This window comes from Microtus pennsylvanicus, chromosome 1, assembly GCF_037038515.1.
Source record: "Microtus pennsylvanicus isolate mMicPen1 chromosome 1, mMicPen1.hap1, whole genome shotgun sequence".
NCBI classification, from domain to species: domain Eukaryota; kingdom Metazoa; phylum Chordata; class Mammalia; order Rodentia; family Cricetidae; genus Microtus; species Microtus pennsylvanicus.
The window spans coordinates 136090965-136107067 of record NC_134579.1 but is presented as its reverse complement, the minus strand read 5'-3'; the positions used below and the strand labels follow the sequence as shown (position 1 = coordinate 136107067).

Below are 16103 nucleotides of genomic sequence, written 5' to 3'. Positions count from 1 at the left end.
GAGGGGTGGACCCTAAAGACACCAACTGACCATCTCTGGCTCCTGGATCTTAGGAGTGATAGTGGGAGGGGCCAAGAGGATGCCCCTGGAGAGGGCGGCCTGGTGACTTTCACCCTGGCTCTTAGCCTGCCAGAGGTCCACTCCAAAAGGGGAGCACTTAAGGCTGATCCCCGGAAAGGGAGAGGAAGGCGATTTCAGATGCCCCCAGCCCCGCCTCTTCCCCTGCATGCCGGCTTCCTCTCTAGAGAACACTTTCACTTCCTGCTGCTCAGGCTCCCCTCGGAACAGGTAGGGCCCCTAGGGACCCAGCATCTGGCTTTTGTACCACAGCTGCCTCCATCCAACCCTTTCCAGCACCACCCATGTCTGGGTCTCCTCCCAAGGGTTCTGGAGGGGAGGAGCACCCGACCCCCCCTTCCTTGCTTATCCCTGAGGTGTGCCTGACACCTGCCCCCATGACACTTGGGGCCTCCATCAGCAGCTAATTGATTTAGATAGCTGCTGATTATCGGGCCTGCATACAACACCCTGACAAATGGAGCCTCCAGAAAAGGGCGCTTCTCAGCTCTCCTCCCAGCAGTCACCTAAGCTGGCCTTGGCTAAATATTTCAGATGGGAAGATGGGGGTTGGGGCATATGGATAGATGATGGAAAGACACATTCCCCACTCCTGAGACTGCTGTGGGGGAAATATCTAGAAGGGCTAACACTGAGCTGAGAACCCTTTATAGGGTTTCCTTCTCTGTGAAGAAATCAGGGTATAGTGTGGGCAGGTTGGCACATGCCTGTGATCCGGAACATGGGAAGTGGAGGTGGGATGGTCAAGAGTAAGAGGCTATGGATGTGGTGAAGAGGGCCTTGGACCTTCCTCTCAGGATTGGAGGGGGTGGGGTGGGAGGGGGTGTGGAGGGAATGGGAGGAGGGGAGGGAGTGGGAATTTGGATTGTTATTTTTTTTTTAAAAAAAATCTAGCCGGGCGGTGGTGGCGCACGCCTTTAATCCCAGCACTCGGGAGGCAGAGGCAGGCAGATCTCTGTGAGTTCGAGACCAGCCTGGTCTACAAGAGCTAGTTCCAGGACAGGCTCCAAAACCACAGAGAAACCCTGACTCAAAAAAAAAAACCAAAAAAAAAATCTAATTAGCTGGGCAGTGGTGGCGCACACCTTTAATCCCAGCACTCAGGAGGCAGAGGCAGGCGGATCTCTGTAAGTTCGAGACCAGCCTGGTCTACAAGAGCTAGTTCCAGGACAGACTCAAAGCTACAGAGAAACCCTGTCTCAAAAAATCAAGAAAAAAAATCTAATTAAAAGAAAGAAGAGTAATAGGCTAGCCTCTTAGTTACTAAAATACACAGCAGGTATGAGACAAGTAACTGTCTCAAAAAAAAAAAAAAGAAAAATTAAGGTTGGGCCAGTCATTGGTGGCGCACGCCTCTAATCCCAGCACTCGGGAGCCAGAGGCAGGCGGATCTCTGTGAGTTCGAGGCCAGCCTGGTCTACAGAGCTAGCTCTAGGACAGCCAGGACTGTTACACAGAGAAATTCTGTCTTGAAAAACAAAACAACAAACAAACAGGAAAAGAATGTCTCTTGGCATAGTTGGGGACATCGGAGGTCCATTTTGATCAGGCCAGATATCTGAGGCAGATATAATAAAATTAAAATATTGCCCTTGCTCTAGCTGGAGCAGCCTTGAGTCTTGTCCTCCATGCCAGAGGCCAGAGCATGGCTCACTGGTGCCTGGCAGCATGAGGATTGCTCAGCCAGAGGGCATGGTGTCTGCAACCCCTACTGAGGGGCACAGGTGAGGCTGCCCCCACTCCCAGCTCTATCCCTGCCTCTTGGACCCCACACCAATGGCCAGCTTCTACTATGACCCTTGACCTCCTGGAACCTGTACATCCCAGGCTGGCTTGGCCACTAACAGATGGACCTGGCAAGAGCCCACTAGGGGTCCTCAGTACCCCAGAGCCACTTCTTCGACTGCAGAGGACACAGAGGGTGTGGCAGGTCCCAGAGTTGGATGCTCAGCATGCCAAGGCTTTTCTGGAGCTGTGGCCACTGGGGGTGAGTACTCACTGCTGGGGATCACTTCTGACCTTACCTGTGTAAACTTGCATCAGGTGGGTGACCCAAAACTTAGGAATTTGTTTTGGGCAAAAGTTTATGTAGCCCAGGCTGTTGCCCAACTCACTATACAGCACTAGCCGACCTTGAATTTCTGATCCTCTTCACTTCCCATCCCGAGTACTAAGATAATGTGTGTGTGTGTGTGTGTGTGTGTGTGTGTGTGTGTGTGTGTGTGCTCGCGCGTGCGTGCGTGCATGTGTGTGACCACACCCAGCATATGAAGTGCTGGGGATTTGACCCAACATTTCATGCATTCAAGGCAGACACTCTACCAACTGATTTTAATCTCCTGTCTTGTTCTATAATCTTAAAAAAAAAAAAAAGATCACCTGGGAGTTCTAGAGTAGCCACGCCAGCGCTGAGACTTCTCTGTCACTATGTAACCAGATTATCCTTGAACCCACCACCCCCTGCCTCCAAGCTCAGATGTCAATCATTATTTCTCATAGCTCAGCGTGCTGACGCCTTGAACAAGACATTTCATAGGGGTGTGTGTGGTCATACATGCCTGTCATCTTATCAGTAAGAAGTCTGTTGCAAGAGGATCAGGAGTTCAAAGCCAGTTTTGGCTATTTAGCGAGTTCAAAGCCAGCCTGGGCAACATTGAAACCTTGTCAAAATATAAACAGACAAACAAACAAACAAATCTTCAGGGAATATAGGATAAATTTGAAGAGGACATCTAGCAGGTTTTGACAGACCACAGCTACCCCTCTTATAATGGTAAAAATGTCTGTCAGATAGATAGAGAGAGGTAAAAGTCCACAAACAAATAAACAACAAAAATCAAAGCTCTCCAGGAAAAATCCTGTGATAGATGTTTATTAGTGAGGCTTAGACCTTTGCCCATCCGTGAACCAAACAGCGGTCAGACAGTAACCCATCCTATTGGCTAGTTCTAGTCCTGGACCCACCCACTAGGGTCCCATCCTCAGGAACTAGGAATAGAGAGAGGGTTGCCCTAAAACAAGCAGTGGTTCTCAACCTGTGGGTCATTCAGGAGGACACACATCAGATATCCTGCAAATCAGATGTTTACATCACAGTTCATAATCGTAGCAGAATTACAGCTATGAAGTAGCAATGAAAATGGTTGGGGTCACAGCATGAGGAGCTATACTAAAGGGTCCCAGCATGAGGAAGGCTGAGAAGTATGGCCTTGAAGGGATGCCTCACCAAGCAGACAAAAAGAAACGTCTGCAGCCGGGCGGGCGGTGGTGGCGCACGCCTTTAATCCCAGCACTCAGGAAGCAGAGGCAGGAGGATCCCTGTGAGTTCGAGGCCAACCTGGTCTACAAGAGCTAGTTCCAGGACAGGCTTGATAGCTACAGCGAAACCCTGCCTTGAAAACCTCCCCCCCAAAAAAAAAGAAAAAAGAAAAGAAACATCTGCATATACCTGCATCACGCTGATTCTTGCCCTTGCCCCTCCTCTCTAGAGTTTCCTGGTCATAGGACACGATCCTAGGCAGGTCCTGATGCTGAAGACAGGGCCTTCATCAGGAGACGTCAACACCTATCAAATTCACAAGCTGTCTGGAGGTGAGGTACTTATCCTAGGTTTCCAGCCCACACTGCAAATGGATCAAGAGCTGTCAGCTTTGATCCCCAATATCTCTTGACTCTCTGCATACCATCTGCATCCATCGCTTAGGTTGAGCTGGCCCATCACTTCTTGCCAAGACCACTGGGGTAGCCTCCTCTCTGGTGCCTTGGTGGCTACCCTTTCCTTACGATCCATGTTGAGCACAGTAAACAGGTTTTCTCACACATAGACTGCATGTTGTTCATCCCTTCCCCAACCCCTGGAGAGACTGGGTAGCATCCTCGAATACAAAGTTAGGTGGTCCCTGCGAGCCACAGTGCCTCAGCTTGCCCTTACTTCTGGCCTTCGCTACTGCTCAGACATGGGGCTCTCTTCTCTGCCCCTGCTAACCCAGCAGCAGTGTGTTGCTCTTGGTCTTCCTGCTTGAGTGACCTTCCTTCAGTGCTTGGCTGACTTAGTCTTCAACCTTGAGAGCCTCCATAAAGAGGTATCAAGAATGCAAGATCTGCCGGGCGGTGGTGGCGCACGCCTTTAATCCCAGCACTCGGGAGGCAGAGGCAGGCGGATCTCTGTGAGTTCGAGACCAGCCTGGTCTACAGAGCTAGTTCCAGGACAGGCTCCAAAGCCACAGAGAAACCCTGTCTCGAAAAATCAAAAAAAAAAAAAAAAAAAAAAAAAAGAATGCAAGATCTGAGACTAGAGAGATGGCATCATGGTTAAGAGGACCGGCTGCTCTTCTGGAGGTCCTCAGCTAGAGTCCCAGCACTCATGGCTAATGTCTCAAACCCCTCTGTAACTCCAATCCCAGGGCATCCAGTGCCCTCTGCTGGCTTCTGTGGGCACTGCATGTGTGTAGTACATGTGCATGCAAAACACCCACACATTGAAATGAATTTTATTTATTTTTTTAATATTTATTTATTTATTATATATACAATATTCTGTCTGTGTGTATGTCTGCAGACCAGAAGAAGGCAGCAGACCTCATTACAGATGGTTGTGAGCCACCATGTGGTTGCCGGGAATTGAACTCATGACCTTTGGAAGAGCAGGCAATGCTCTTAACCACTGAGCCATCTCTCCAGCCCCTGAAATGAATTTTAAAATAGAAAGTAAAATTAAAAAAAAAAGAGTTGAAGTCTAGCCTGGGCTACATATAAAAGTCAAAGCTAGCTTGGGCTCTATAGCAAGACCCCGTCTCAAACAGAACAGGAACAAAAGAAAGAAATGTAAGCCAGGCATGACGACTCAGGACTATAACCTCAAGCAGAAAGATTGCTTACAGGTTTTGAGGCCATCCTGGTCTATCTAGTGAGTTCTAGGACAGCCAAGGCTACAGTGAGACCCTGCTAACAAAACAGAAAATACTGAAGACATTTTTGATGACTTCTATTTGGTATCTGAACTGGGATGCAAACATCAAGAGAGGAAATGATGTTACCTCTCAGAGATGGAAACCTCCCTTCTCTGAGAGAGGAGAATAGGAATAGAGAGATCCCCTACCAAGAGGTGGGGGTGGGAGTGGGGTAGGAGGAGCCTGGGCCAGAGAGGCAGAGTGGAGGTGGCCTAGTTACTCCATGACTTTTCTTTTCCATTCCCTTACCAGGTGTGTCCCTGGAGTCCTCCAACCTCTGCATGCCAGACTGTCCCCATCTCTTGGCCTTCCTGTCAGCCAGCAGGTACAGGTCCCCTGGCACAGTGGCAATGGGGACCCTTCCCTGGGATACCCCATCCATACTGAGGGTTTTTTTTATCCTCAGGGATGTTTTGCCAAGGACACTGCTCTTGCCCACTCCAGCTGTAGGGCCTGGGGACAAGGACACAGGTGAGGCACGCTGCTCCCAGGGAGGGAGGGGATGTCAACTTGCTGGTCTCTTAGGTCCAGAGAGACTGGATATAAATTAGGACCAGATAACTGAGTTTGAGAGAAAGTGAAGCTGGACTTGGAGTAAGTATGAAAAGAAACTGGTGGACCCGGTAGGGGTGATACATGCCTTTAATCCCAGCACTTGGGAGGCAGAGGCACGTGGGTCTCTGTGAGTCTGAGGCCAGCCTGGTCTCCGGGGCGAGTTCCAGGACAGGCCCCCAAGCTGCAGAGAAACCCTGTCTCAAAGAAACAAACAGGAAGGGGAAGAGGGCAGCGGAGGAGGAGGAGGAGGAGGAGGAGGAGGAGGAGGAGGAGGAGGAGGAGGAGGAGGAGGAGGAGGAGGAGGAGGAGGAGGAGGAGGAGGAGGAGGAGGAGGAGGAGGAGAAAGCAGCTGCAGCAGGAGCTGTGGCAGTAGGGGGTGAGACCACTCCTGGATCCTAGGCTGGAGCCCCTGGGAGCTGGGACTGAATTCTCGGTCCTGAACGAGGAAGGTTGGGGCTGAAGCCTCCTGGCTGCCCCCTACAAACCTGGGACACCTTGTCTTTTCTGCTGGCCCTCAGATCCTCTGCGACTTGGCTGCATCCAGGTCAGCACCTCAGGGAGGGTGCTGTCTGTAGTGAACCAGCTCTACCTGGAGACGCATGGAGGCTGGGGCACAGAGCAGACTCCGCAGCAGACAGAGCCAGAGACTGACCAGAAATACAGTCTAGGTTAGTTGGGCAGGGCCCGCGTACCCTGAGGGAAGGGGGAATGAGTGCCAGTGATGTCAAAGACCCGACCTGCTTCCAGCCCCTAGGAAGCCCATCCCACATCGCGTCTCCTGGGTGGAAGAGCCACTGAAACCGGAAGTGCATCATCCTGGACCAGACGTTCATCACCTGGAACCCGAAGTGTCCCTTCCTGGAGCAGATGTACACTTGCCTAGGCCTGCTCTAGACAGTGTGGTGGAAGAGAAGGAGGAAGTGAGCTGTAAAGATGAAGAGGAAGGTCGCGAGGACCTGCTCACTGCCCACATCAGCGCTCTGGCCAGGGCCCGGAGCAGCTATGTAGCCAAACAGTACCGATACCTTCGGGCACGCCTCACATCAAATTCTGGAAATCCTTACAGGCCTGGGGATCCGGCCACGGAGCTGCTTCAGGATGTGCGCCAGCTTCTCAATGATCTCCAGAATTACCTGGCAAAGGATCCCGACGTCAGAGCTGTCTTTGGGAACAGGGAACCTAGGGTCCCTGGAGACGAGGATCTTGGTAATGAGAATTAGAGGGAAACTTCCCAAGGTTTGGGGAGGCCATGACTCGGTTCAGTATGTGTTCACATCCAACCCCTCACTTCCCATGGGCAAGCACACCCTTACTTCTTATAGCTACTGCATCGTAGCTCCACCAAACACGTGCATTGCCGGTTAGACTCTCCCATCTTCGGAGCGTTTACACCCCCCACGCTCCCACCCCTGTCTACACTTGTAAGTGTCCTGGAGCAGGAGACAGGGTGACTAGGGATCAGAGTGGGTCACCACGACGGCACTGTCCTCACATGCCACACGTCCCGCAGGCCCCGCTGTGGAAGTAGCCCTGTGTCGGGCGGTTCTGGAGCCCCTGAAGCCGGCCCTGTGGACCAAACTCCGAACTCTCAGAGCCCAGGAATTGCGGCTACTGCGCCGGCGCCAAACAGCCTTGAGGGCAGGGGCGGGGCCCGAGGGACAGAGCCCTGTTCCAGCCTTGCGGAGTCAGATCCACGCGCGCCTCGCGCATCTGCACGCCGCATGCGCCCCGCGCCGCAAGGTGGCACTGCTGCTGGCGGTGTGCAACGACGTCTACGCGGGCCTGGCCGGTGGCGAGAATCAAGGTAAAGAACCTCTGAACCTTAGAGTGGTTTAATGGTGGGTACCCAGGCCTGGGGACCCGAAGCAAAGTGTGTGTATGTGCTCCTGCAAACACTCGCAACCTGTCCTTGGTCTTCCTTAGAGCCCCTAGGGGCCGACGCCTTTTTGCCAGCCCTGACCGAGGAGCTGATCTGGAGTCCACACATAGGGGAGACGCAGCTGGATGTGGAGTTTCTTATGGAGCTCTTGGATCCAGAGGAACTGCGGGGAGAAGGTGAGCTCCCACCTTCAGGGTGTCCAGATACTGAAAAGGGGGCACCCTCGGCGAGCCCCAGCTTCTTGTGCCTCAGAAGGGGTGACAGGCAGTAGGGAGGAGCCAGAGAGCCATGATGATCTCCTCTTTTCTTCCCCAGCTGGCTATTATCTTACTACGTGGTTTGGGGCTCTCTATCACATTGCTCACTACCAGCCCGACGCTGGCCGTGCACCCCAGGATCTCAGCTCCGAGGCCCGAGCCTCCCTGCGCCAGTGGCACCGCAGGCGGACACTGCACCAGCAAGCCCAGCCCACAGCCCAGGTGACCGACTACCTGTGTGGGATCCAGGTCAAAGGGAGGGCGGGATCTCTTGCCCCTCTGACACAGCATACTATCTCTCCCACAGGCTGGCCTGCCCTTTGAGGAGCCATGGGCCATAGGGGACCAATGATGGTTGGGTTCTCCAACTCCAGTCAACTCTGGGCCTTTTGGCCCACTTCCCTGCTAAGAGAGATGCTGGAGGCATCTGGAGCAGCGCGGAGGGTGGGGCAGGAAAGGGGATGTGCCTTTTGCACTGGCTGTTGCCAGTTAATATCAGCCCTTCCCTAAAATCCACAGCACTCCTCCCTCCCCTCTATTCCCTCCTGGTCTGCTCCGATGTTACCTCAATGAGAGTCTCCCCAGCAAATACAAACCCCCAAACAGTACTAAAACTACAACCCTTGCCTGACCGTCTTTGGGGCAGGCAGAATAAAGGCACAGTCTCCCAAAGGTATCCACGTGTGGATCCTATCTGTGACTATGGCACTTCACCTGGTCAAGAGAACTTTACAGAAAGGACGGCATCCCTGAGGTGGGAGCTTATTCTGGATTCCTCTGGAGAAGTGTGGAGAGGTGTGGGGATGCCATGGGCCAGTATCCCCAGCTACTCTGGAGAATGGGGTGGGAGAATTACTTGAGCACAAGACTGTGAGGACACTGTGGCATTGCAACATAGTAGGTATTCAGGACAGTGGCGCTGGAACATAGTAGGTATTCAGGACAGTGGCGCTGGAACATAGTAGGTATTCAGGACAGTGGCGCTGGAACATAGACTTCAGGAAACAATGGGATAGGCTTCCCATCTGCCCTGAAAACATGGCTGCCCTAATCTCTGTGACCTATCATTCACTGCAGCATTTAGAAAACTGAAGCAGGAGGATTCCCCAAAGTTCTAAGCTAGCCTGGGCTACATAGTAAGACCATGTCTCCAAAACTGAACTAGACTGGGGAGGTGGATAAAGAGCTTGTTGTGCAGGCATGAGGACCTGAGTTCAGGTCCTTGGTGTAGCAACAGGTGTCCATAACATCTGGGCAGAGGTAGAGACAGACAGATGTTGGGGGTGGGGACTGTCACTGGCCTGCCATCTAGCCAAAACAGCAAGCTTCAGGTTCAGTGAGAGACCCTGTCTTAAAACACAGTGTGGGGGACTGGGGAGGTGGTTCGGTTGTTAAGAGCACGGGCTACCCTTTCAGAGGACCTAGGTCAATTCCCAGCATCCACATGGCAGCTCCCAACCATCTGTATCTCCAGTTCCAGGGCTCTGACACCCTCACACAGACATACATGTAGACAAAGCATCAATGCACATAAAATAAAAATAATAATGAAAGATAATATGGATGCTAGAGAGATGGGCAGTAGTTAAGAGCATTCTGCTATTCTTGCAGACCCAGGTTCAATTCCCAACACCGACATGGCAACTCACAACCTTCTGTAAGTCCAGTTCCAGGGCGTCCAATGCCCTCTTCTGACCTCCATGGGCACCAGGCACACATGCGGTGCACATTTATACATGCAAGCAAAACACTCTTACATAAAATAATTAAATATGGTGCTGGCAAAAACAAAAGTGGGTAAAGGTATCCGCCGCCACACCTGACTTGAGTGTAAAGCCCAGAGAGCCCACATAGTAGCAGAAGAGAATCAACTCCTGGTCCTCTTACCTTCACACCTGCGTCCACACATTAGGTCAGCAAGCAAATGCCCATAAACACACACAGATATAAATAAAATAATGTAGGGAAACACACACTGAAGAGCATTCCAGTGTCAGCCTACACTAGACACACTGGAGAGCATTCCAGTGTCAGCCTACACTAGACACACGTGCACACAGACATATACCGGAGAAAGACAGAGACAACACACTATAAAACGGAAATGGTGCCAGGTGGTGGTGGCACACACTTTTAATCCCAGCACTTGGGAGGCAGAGGCAGACGGGTCTCAGTGAGTTTGAGACCAGCCAGGGCTACACAGAGAAACCCTGTCTTGAAAAACAAAAACGAGAATGGACAAGGTGTGCAAACCTGTAATCCCAGACCTTGAAAGGCTGAGGCAGAGAGCCAGTTTGGAGTTACATAGTAAAACCCTAACTCAATAAAAACAAAACAAAATGTCTGTTTATGTTTTTGTCCACCATTCCTGAATCGTGACCCTGACTTATTTCCTGGAGTAGTAGGTCTCAATGGTACTATAGAAACTGAGAGTAATAAATTGACATTACAAGGATTCACCAATAAACTTGCTTAGGAAATTCTAGGTTGCACAAGGTCGGACTTACTTACAGCTGTGCTGTCTCTAATATGATAAGATAGTGGACTAGCCTGACTTGTCAAACTGTGGGGAAAATGTTGGACCTTCAACATAATTGCAGTTTAGGCTTGCTCAGACTGTTTCTGTTGAGATTTGTCCACTAAGATTGCTGCCTGTTTGGCTCTATTCCCATATCAAAGACCATGCCTCTACCTGGCAGTTCAAAGGGACAGCAGCCACCTTTGAGTTCTAGTTTGCCATTAAGTCCTGGTTCTCTTATCGGGATGAGGTAATTCTGCCAGGCAGTGCCCTGGGTAACGCCAACGCACAAGGAACCGTACAACCGTACAAGTATATTTCAAAAGGAATTGTGACCATAACTTTGCTATGTAAATCTTTCAATTGCTGAAAATGGTCAGGTTTATAGTCTCTTGTCTCTGTTTAATTGCTGGGCGTAACTTGGGGTTGGACCCTTAAGGAGATGTACAGATAACAGTGTATGTGGGATGTTAAAACCTAAATCCTGTGTAATCCATTACTAATGTCTGTTTGGGACTGGTTTGGGAGTTTTTTTGTTTTGTTTTTTTGAGACAAGGTTTCACTGTAGCTTTGGAGCTTGTCCTGAAACTAGTTTTTGTAGATCAGGCTGTCCTCGAACTCACAGAGATCCGCCTGCCTCTGCCTCCTGAGTGCTGGGATTAAAGGTGTGCACCAACCACTGCCTGGCTGGATTGAGACTATTAAAGATATTTTTATCTTATTCTCTAAGTGTTTGGAGTAAATTCTCACTGGGGGGACTTAACCCGGTGCTTCAAAAAGACCTTGCATTCCTGCACATCCTGTCCCTTTCCCTGTGGGAAGGAATGCTGCAAGGCAACCAGGAAGAAACTGACCCAACAGGTTTTTCGTGGTTTCCCCACCCAATCTGCTAACAATCCTGCCTGTGCAGCCTTCAGAAAACCTCAAAAGGACTGAACTGGGAGAGCTTCCAAACAGCTGAACTTCCTGGGGGCGTGGCCCAGCAATAGTCCACTTGCTTGGCAAGTACCTTGTACCAGGAAAACAGACACACAGACACACACACACACACACACACCAGCAGTCAAATATACCACACAGAGTGGAAGTTACAAGATTCCGTCCCTAGCGCTTGTTTTGAGTCCCATCAGTTGCTTAGCAAACTTAACAAGGCTGGGAGGCCATGGTAGTGTACTGGATAGCTTTAACTGTCAATTCGACAGGGCCAAGAGTGCCCTGAGAAGGTGTAGTCTCAACTGAGATATTGCCCAGATCAGGTCAGTCTGTGGGCATGACTACGGGGGTTAACTTGTCAAGAGGGCACCATTCCCTAGGGTGGAGGTTCAGGGTTATATAAGAAAGCTAGCTAAACAAGACAGTGGTGGTGCATGCCTTTTATCCCAGCACTTGAGAGGCGGAGGCAAGAGGAGGCCAGCCTGGTCTACAGAGTGAGTTCCAGGACAGCCATGGCTACACAGAGAAACCCTTTCTCTAAAACATAAAACAAAACAAAACATAAATAATAAAAAAGAAAGAAAAAGAAGGACAGAACGAAAAGCAAGCTAGCTAAGCAGAAGCCCGAAGGAGCCAGCTGCTGTGCTCTTCCTCCGTTCCTACCTGAGCTCCTGCCCTGACTGCCCTCGTGGACTATGACCTGGTGAAATGACCCGTTTCTGCCTACTAGCTTTACTGCAGTGTTTTATTGCAGCATCAGAAAGGAAAAGAGAACAGATGGGACTCCTGACGTTTAGCCTGTGCTCACCATTTCTGAGCCACGGCAGCCAAAATACCCAACAGGTATAGCTTAAAGACGGGAAGGTGGATCTGGGCTCAGGATTGCAAGATGGTGCACCCCATCCTGGCCAGAAGACTGGGAGGAGGTCCAAGTGTGTAGTGGAGGCTGTTCACACACCATGGGCCATGGAACAGGCAGAACATAGGAACCGAGGGCAAAGTCTGACTTTCAGAGGCTGGCCCCCAGTGACCCTCTTCCCTCAGGTAAACCTCAGCTTCCACAGCCTCCGCCAGCCAGAGAACAGGGACTGCACGACAGGAACTAGTAGGGGACATCAGCCAGCAGAGTAGAAAGGAGCTCAGTTCTGCATGACTAAGGAGCCAGGCAGTGTTGGTTCAAGCTTAGAAAGTCTGACCCCAAGTCACTTTTTTCAGGCAAATTTAAGCACAGCACATTTTTGTGAAATCGTTCCTGATGATAATAACTCAATCCCATGTGCACAAAAAAGCTTAAGATGTGACCACATTGAAACCCTTTGTAAAGTACATGTGACATCTTCCATAAAGATGGGGTCAGTCTACTGACTACATGTGACATCATAAAGATGGGTTCTCAGATTGACAAGCTTATGATAAGGGTCTAGGGGTAGGATTGGGTGTGGTCTCAGCCACACAGATCAGATGGCTCACGGGTCACCAGGCAGTTCACCACATCTGTCCCCAGTCTTCTGAGCTGAAAAGGAAAACCTCTCCCTTTGAAGCGACAATGTGTGTTTGCTATTGTAAGCAGTACAAGTCACCCTAATACTGCTCCGTGCCTCCCGCATACATGTACACATTCATATGCATATGTAGATTTATATTTACACTTTTAGATAAAAAAATTACTTTAGGTGGATGGCTGTGTTGTCTGCGTGTGTGTGTGAGTACCATTTGTATGCCTGGTGCCCACAGAGGCCATAAGAAGGTGTTGGATTCTCTGGAACTGGAGTTACAGATGCTTGTGGGTCCTAGGAATGGAGCAGCCAGTGCTCTCAATTGCTGATCATTCCCCAGCGTTTATTTATTTCAAAGACCAGGTCTTACTATGTAGCCCAGGGTTACCTGGGACTCAAGATTCTCCTACCTCCTCTGCCTCCTCAGTGCTGGGATTATATGTAGGTACACACCACCACAGCCGTCTCTTTCTCATGATTTAGTTTGAATCCCCTGGTGGTTGGAGATTTGACCAGTGGAAATGTCTTTCAGGTATGCTCATATGCTGATCGGATGCTTTCTCAACATATCTATGTTTTCTGCTTCAACAAGATATTTCAGGCAGTATAATCTTAGGGGGTCATGGGGTTATGTGCCGTCCACTGCGGAGCACAGTGTCCTTCCACAACGCATGACTAAACTTATCCAGCCCCCAAAGAGCCCAGGTTCTGGACGGGGTCAGAAGTTAACCCCGGCTCTACATGCAAGGAAATAAATGTTTGGTGTGTTAGTTACTTTTGTCATTGCTGTGACCAGATGCCTTTACAGAAGGTACATTAAAGGGGGAAGGACTCTTCTGTGCAGTTTGAGGGGAAGGCCTGGCAGCAGGGCCAGAAGGCTGACCAGTCCCCTTGCATCACCAAGCAGGAAGCAGAGCCATGATGATTTGTGTTCAGCAGCTTTTTCCTCCTGACGAAGTCTGAGACCCCTGTCCATGGAATGATGCCACCAAAAATTAAAGTAGTTCTTCCCACCCTAATTAACGTCATTTGGGAGATCCCTTCCAGGCACATCCAGAGGCTAACCTGATGTGGGTAACTGGAGAACCAGCCTGCCTCCATTTTAGGCTTAAAAGCCATCTTACAGTAAAGATGAACCCGGTTCATTCCTGTTTATGATTAAACCTCTGTTTCTCAAGGATTGGACTATGCCCCACCTGTGACCTTAACTACAAATGGTCTGGACTGCCTGTTCCAGGAATAGCAATCATGCCTGTGTTTCAAAAATTGTTGATAGCCGGGTGGTGGTGGTGCACACCTTTAATCACAGCACTCAGGAGGCAGAGGAAGGCGGATCTCTGGGAGTTCGAGGCCAGCCTGGTCTACAAGCTAGTTCCGGGACAGGCTCCAAAGCTACAGACAAACCCTGTCTCGAAAAACCAAAAAAAAAAAAAAAAAAAGTTGATAACCATCTTGCAACCGTACTTTTGTTTCAAAAGGTTATATGACCACCTAAGACTACCTGTTGTTATGGCTACCTTGTTGCGCCCACCTTGCAACCATGTCTTTGTTTCAAGATGTTGGTAGGACTAACTTGTTAGGGCGTTCTGCTCCTTTAACTCAATCTATTTTGTTCACCAAAGCCCCAAAGCCCCAACCCCTGAGCTATAAAAGCCTTGTCTTTCTTACATCCAAGGCTGACCTTTCAAACCCCACCTTAGGGGGAGGCAGTCAGTGTCCAGGAATAAAAAGTTTGCTTTAATTAATTACTTGCTTTAATTAGTTTGGCCATGATGATTTAGGTCAGTGGTCTTTCTCCTCCCGTCTTTGGGATGAACATAATCACTTACGACATGCCAGAGTTTATCTCCTGAGATTCTAGATCCGGTCAAGTTGGCAATATTAACGTCATAGCAGGTGAGCAGGGAACTGTAATACCTTCAGGCTAAGCTGTGCTGGGAAGGCTGTGGCCTACACAGAGCAAAGCTGCCTCAATTTGAGCCCCATATTGGGGTTGCATAACGGGATGTGGGGTTGGGGAAAATAAAGTTGGCAACAATAAAGTTTCTAAACATGCTGTGGCTGCAACCTCCTTTCTTTCTTTTTGGTTTTCTGAGACAGGTTCTCTATCTTCCTGGCCAACTTGGAATTCATTATATAGACTGGGGCTTTGGACAGAGATTAGCCTGCCTCTGCATCCCGAATGCTGGGATTAAAGTGTGCGCCACCATGCTTGTCATGGGCACATTTACCTAGAGTAGAGAAAGAAAAGTTTTCTAGGGAACGCCAAGCACAGTAGCCAGTGCCTGTAATTTCAGCACTGGAGGAGGCAAGGTCAGGATTGACACCAGGTGAGGTCCAGCCAGGGCTATCCATAAGACCTGTCACAACCACCTAGAACTAGTTCCCAGGATTCAACAACACCTTCTGGACACAGAGAAACCCTGTCTCGAAAAATCCAAAAACAAAAAGAAAACCCCACCTTCTGGATTCTGAGGGCAGCACCTCTAATGTGCTGCACACAAACCACACAGCTACGTATACACAGAGCACATAACAAATCATAACGAATAAATAAATAAATAAAGATGTAAAATAAGAAACAGAAGGAAAATTGGAGGTTAAAAAGGAATCACAAGAAGTCCCGGCCTACAGATCAATTGGATGTTTTACTCAAAGGCTTTGTGGAAATAACCAGGGAAGTTGGACATGGTGATGAATGCCTCTAATGCCAGCACTCGGGAGGCAGAGGCAGGGAAATCTCTGTGAGTTCCAGGCCAGCCTGGTCTATATAGTGAGTTCCATGTCAGAGGTATATAGTGGGATCCTGTCTTGAAATAAACAAAACAAAACAACAAACAAACAAAAAAGAGCACTGACTGCTAGCCCGGAGGACCCAGGTTTGATTTCCAGAACCCACTATGGCAGCTCACAACTGTGTGTAGCTCCAGTTCCAAGGACCTAGTCAATGCCCTTTTCTGGCCTCTGTGGGCTCTACACACCCATATGGTGCACAGACATGCAGGCAAAACACCTATATACATAAAAATAATTTTAAAAAATCAACAGGGAAGCTGAGCATGGTATAGGCTTTTATTTCCATAATTCAGGAGGCAAAGGCAGAAAGTTCAAAACCAGCCTGTCTGCATAGAGAATTCTATGTCAGCTTAAATTCTAATGCAGCTTGACATAGAGTTTTGGGAGCACATAAGCGTTGAAGACACTTGCTTCGGATATGTCCCTGATGGCAGCAGCCTCTACAGTGTTCCGAATGATGGACTTCTTAATGGCCTTGTCCTTGGGCAGGCAGTGGGCGCAGTGAATTGGCTGCACATGGCCGCAGCCCTTTTTGGCACGACCGTTGTTTCTCCTTTTTTTTGGTCATCTTGGAGCCAAGTCCCGAAAGCGCTATTACTTTTATTTTTAGTGTGTGTACATGATGTGTGTGTGTGTGTGGGG

General features: G+C 49.6%; 1 protein-coding gene across 1 annotated transcript; it reads left to right on the top strand.

Annotated features, from left to right (window-relative positions):
* Nucleotides 1–57: 57 nt before the first annotated feature.
* Nucleotides 58–10818, top strand: Rinl (Ras and Rab interactor like). Its single transcript, XM_075986931.1, has 12 exons — nt 58–288; nt 1680–1802; nt 1906–2065; nt 3567–3669; nt 5280–5352; nt 5434–5498; nt 6101–6250; nt 6330–6788; nt 7093–7386; nt 7506–7637; nt 7777–7940; nt 8026–10818. Exons 1-12 carry the CDS (start codon nt 227–229, stop codon nt 8068–8070), a joined length of 1830 nt encoding a protein of 609 aa, XP_075843046.1. The 5' UTR covers nt 58–226; the 3' UTR covers nt 8071–10818.
* Nucleotides 10819–16103: the final 5285 nt, after the last annotated feature.

Coding starts and splice junctions, on each gene's coding strand:
- Rinl (XM_075986931.1), top strand. CDS start 227: ATGCCGGCTTCCTCTCTAGAGAACACTTTCACTTCCTGCTGCTCAGGC. Junction 2,066..3,566: donor TGGAGCTGTGGCCACTGGGG/GTGAGTACTCAC, acceptor CCTCCTCTCTAG/AGTTTCCTGGTCATAGGACA. Junction 3,670..5,279: donor AATTCACAAGCTGTCTGGAG/GTGAGGTACTTA, acceptor TTCCCTTACCAG/GTGTGTCCCTGGAGTCCTCC.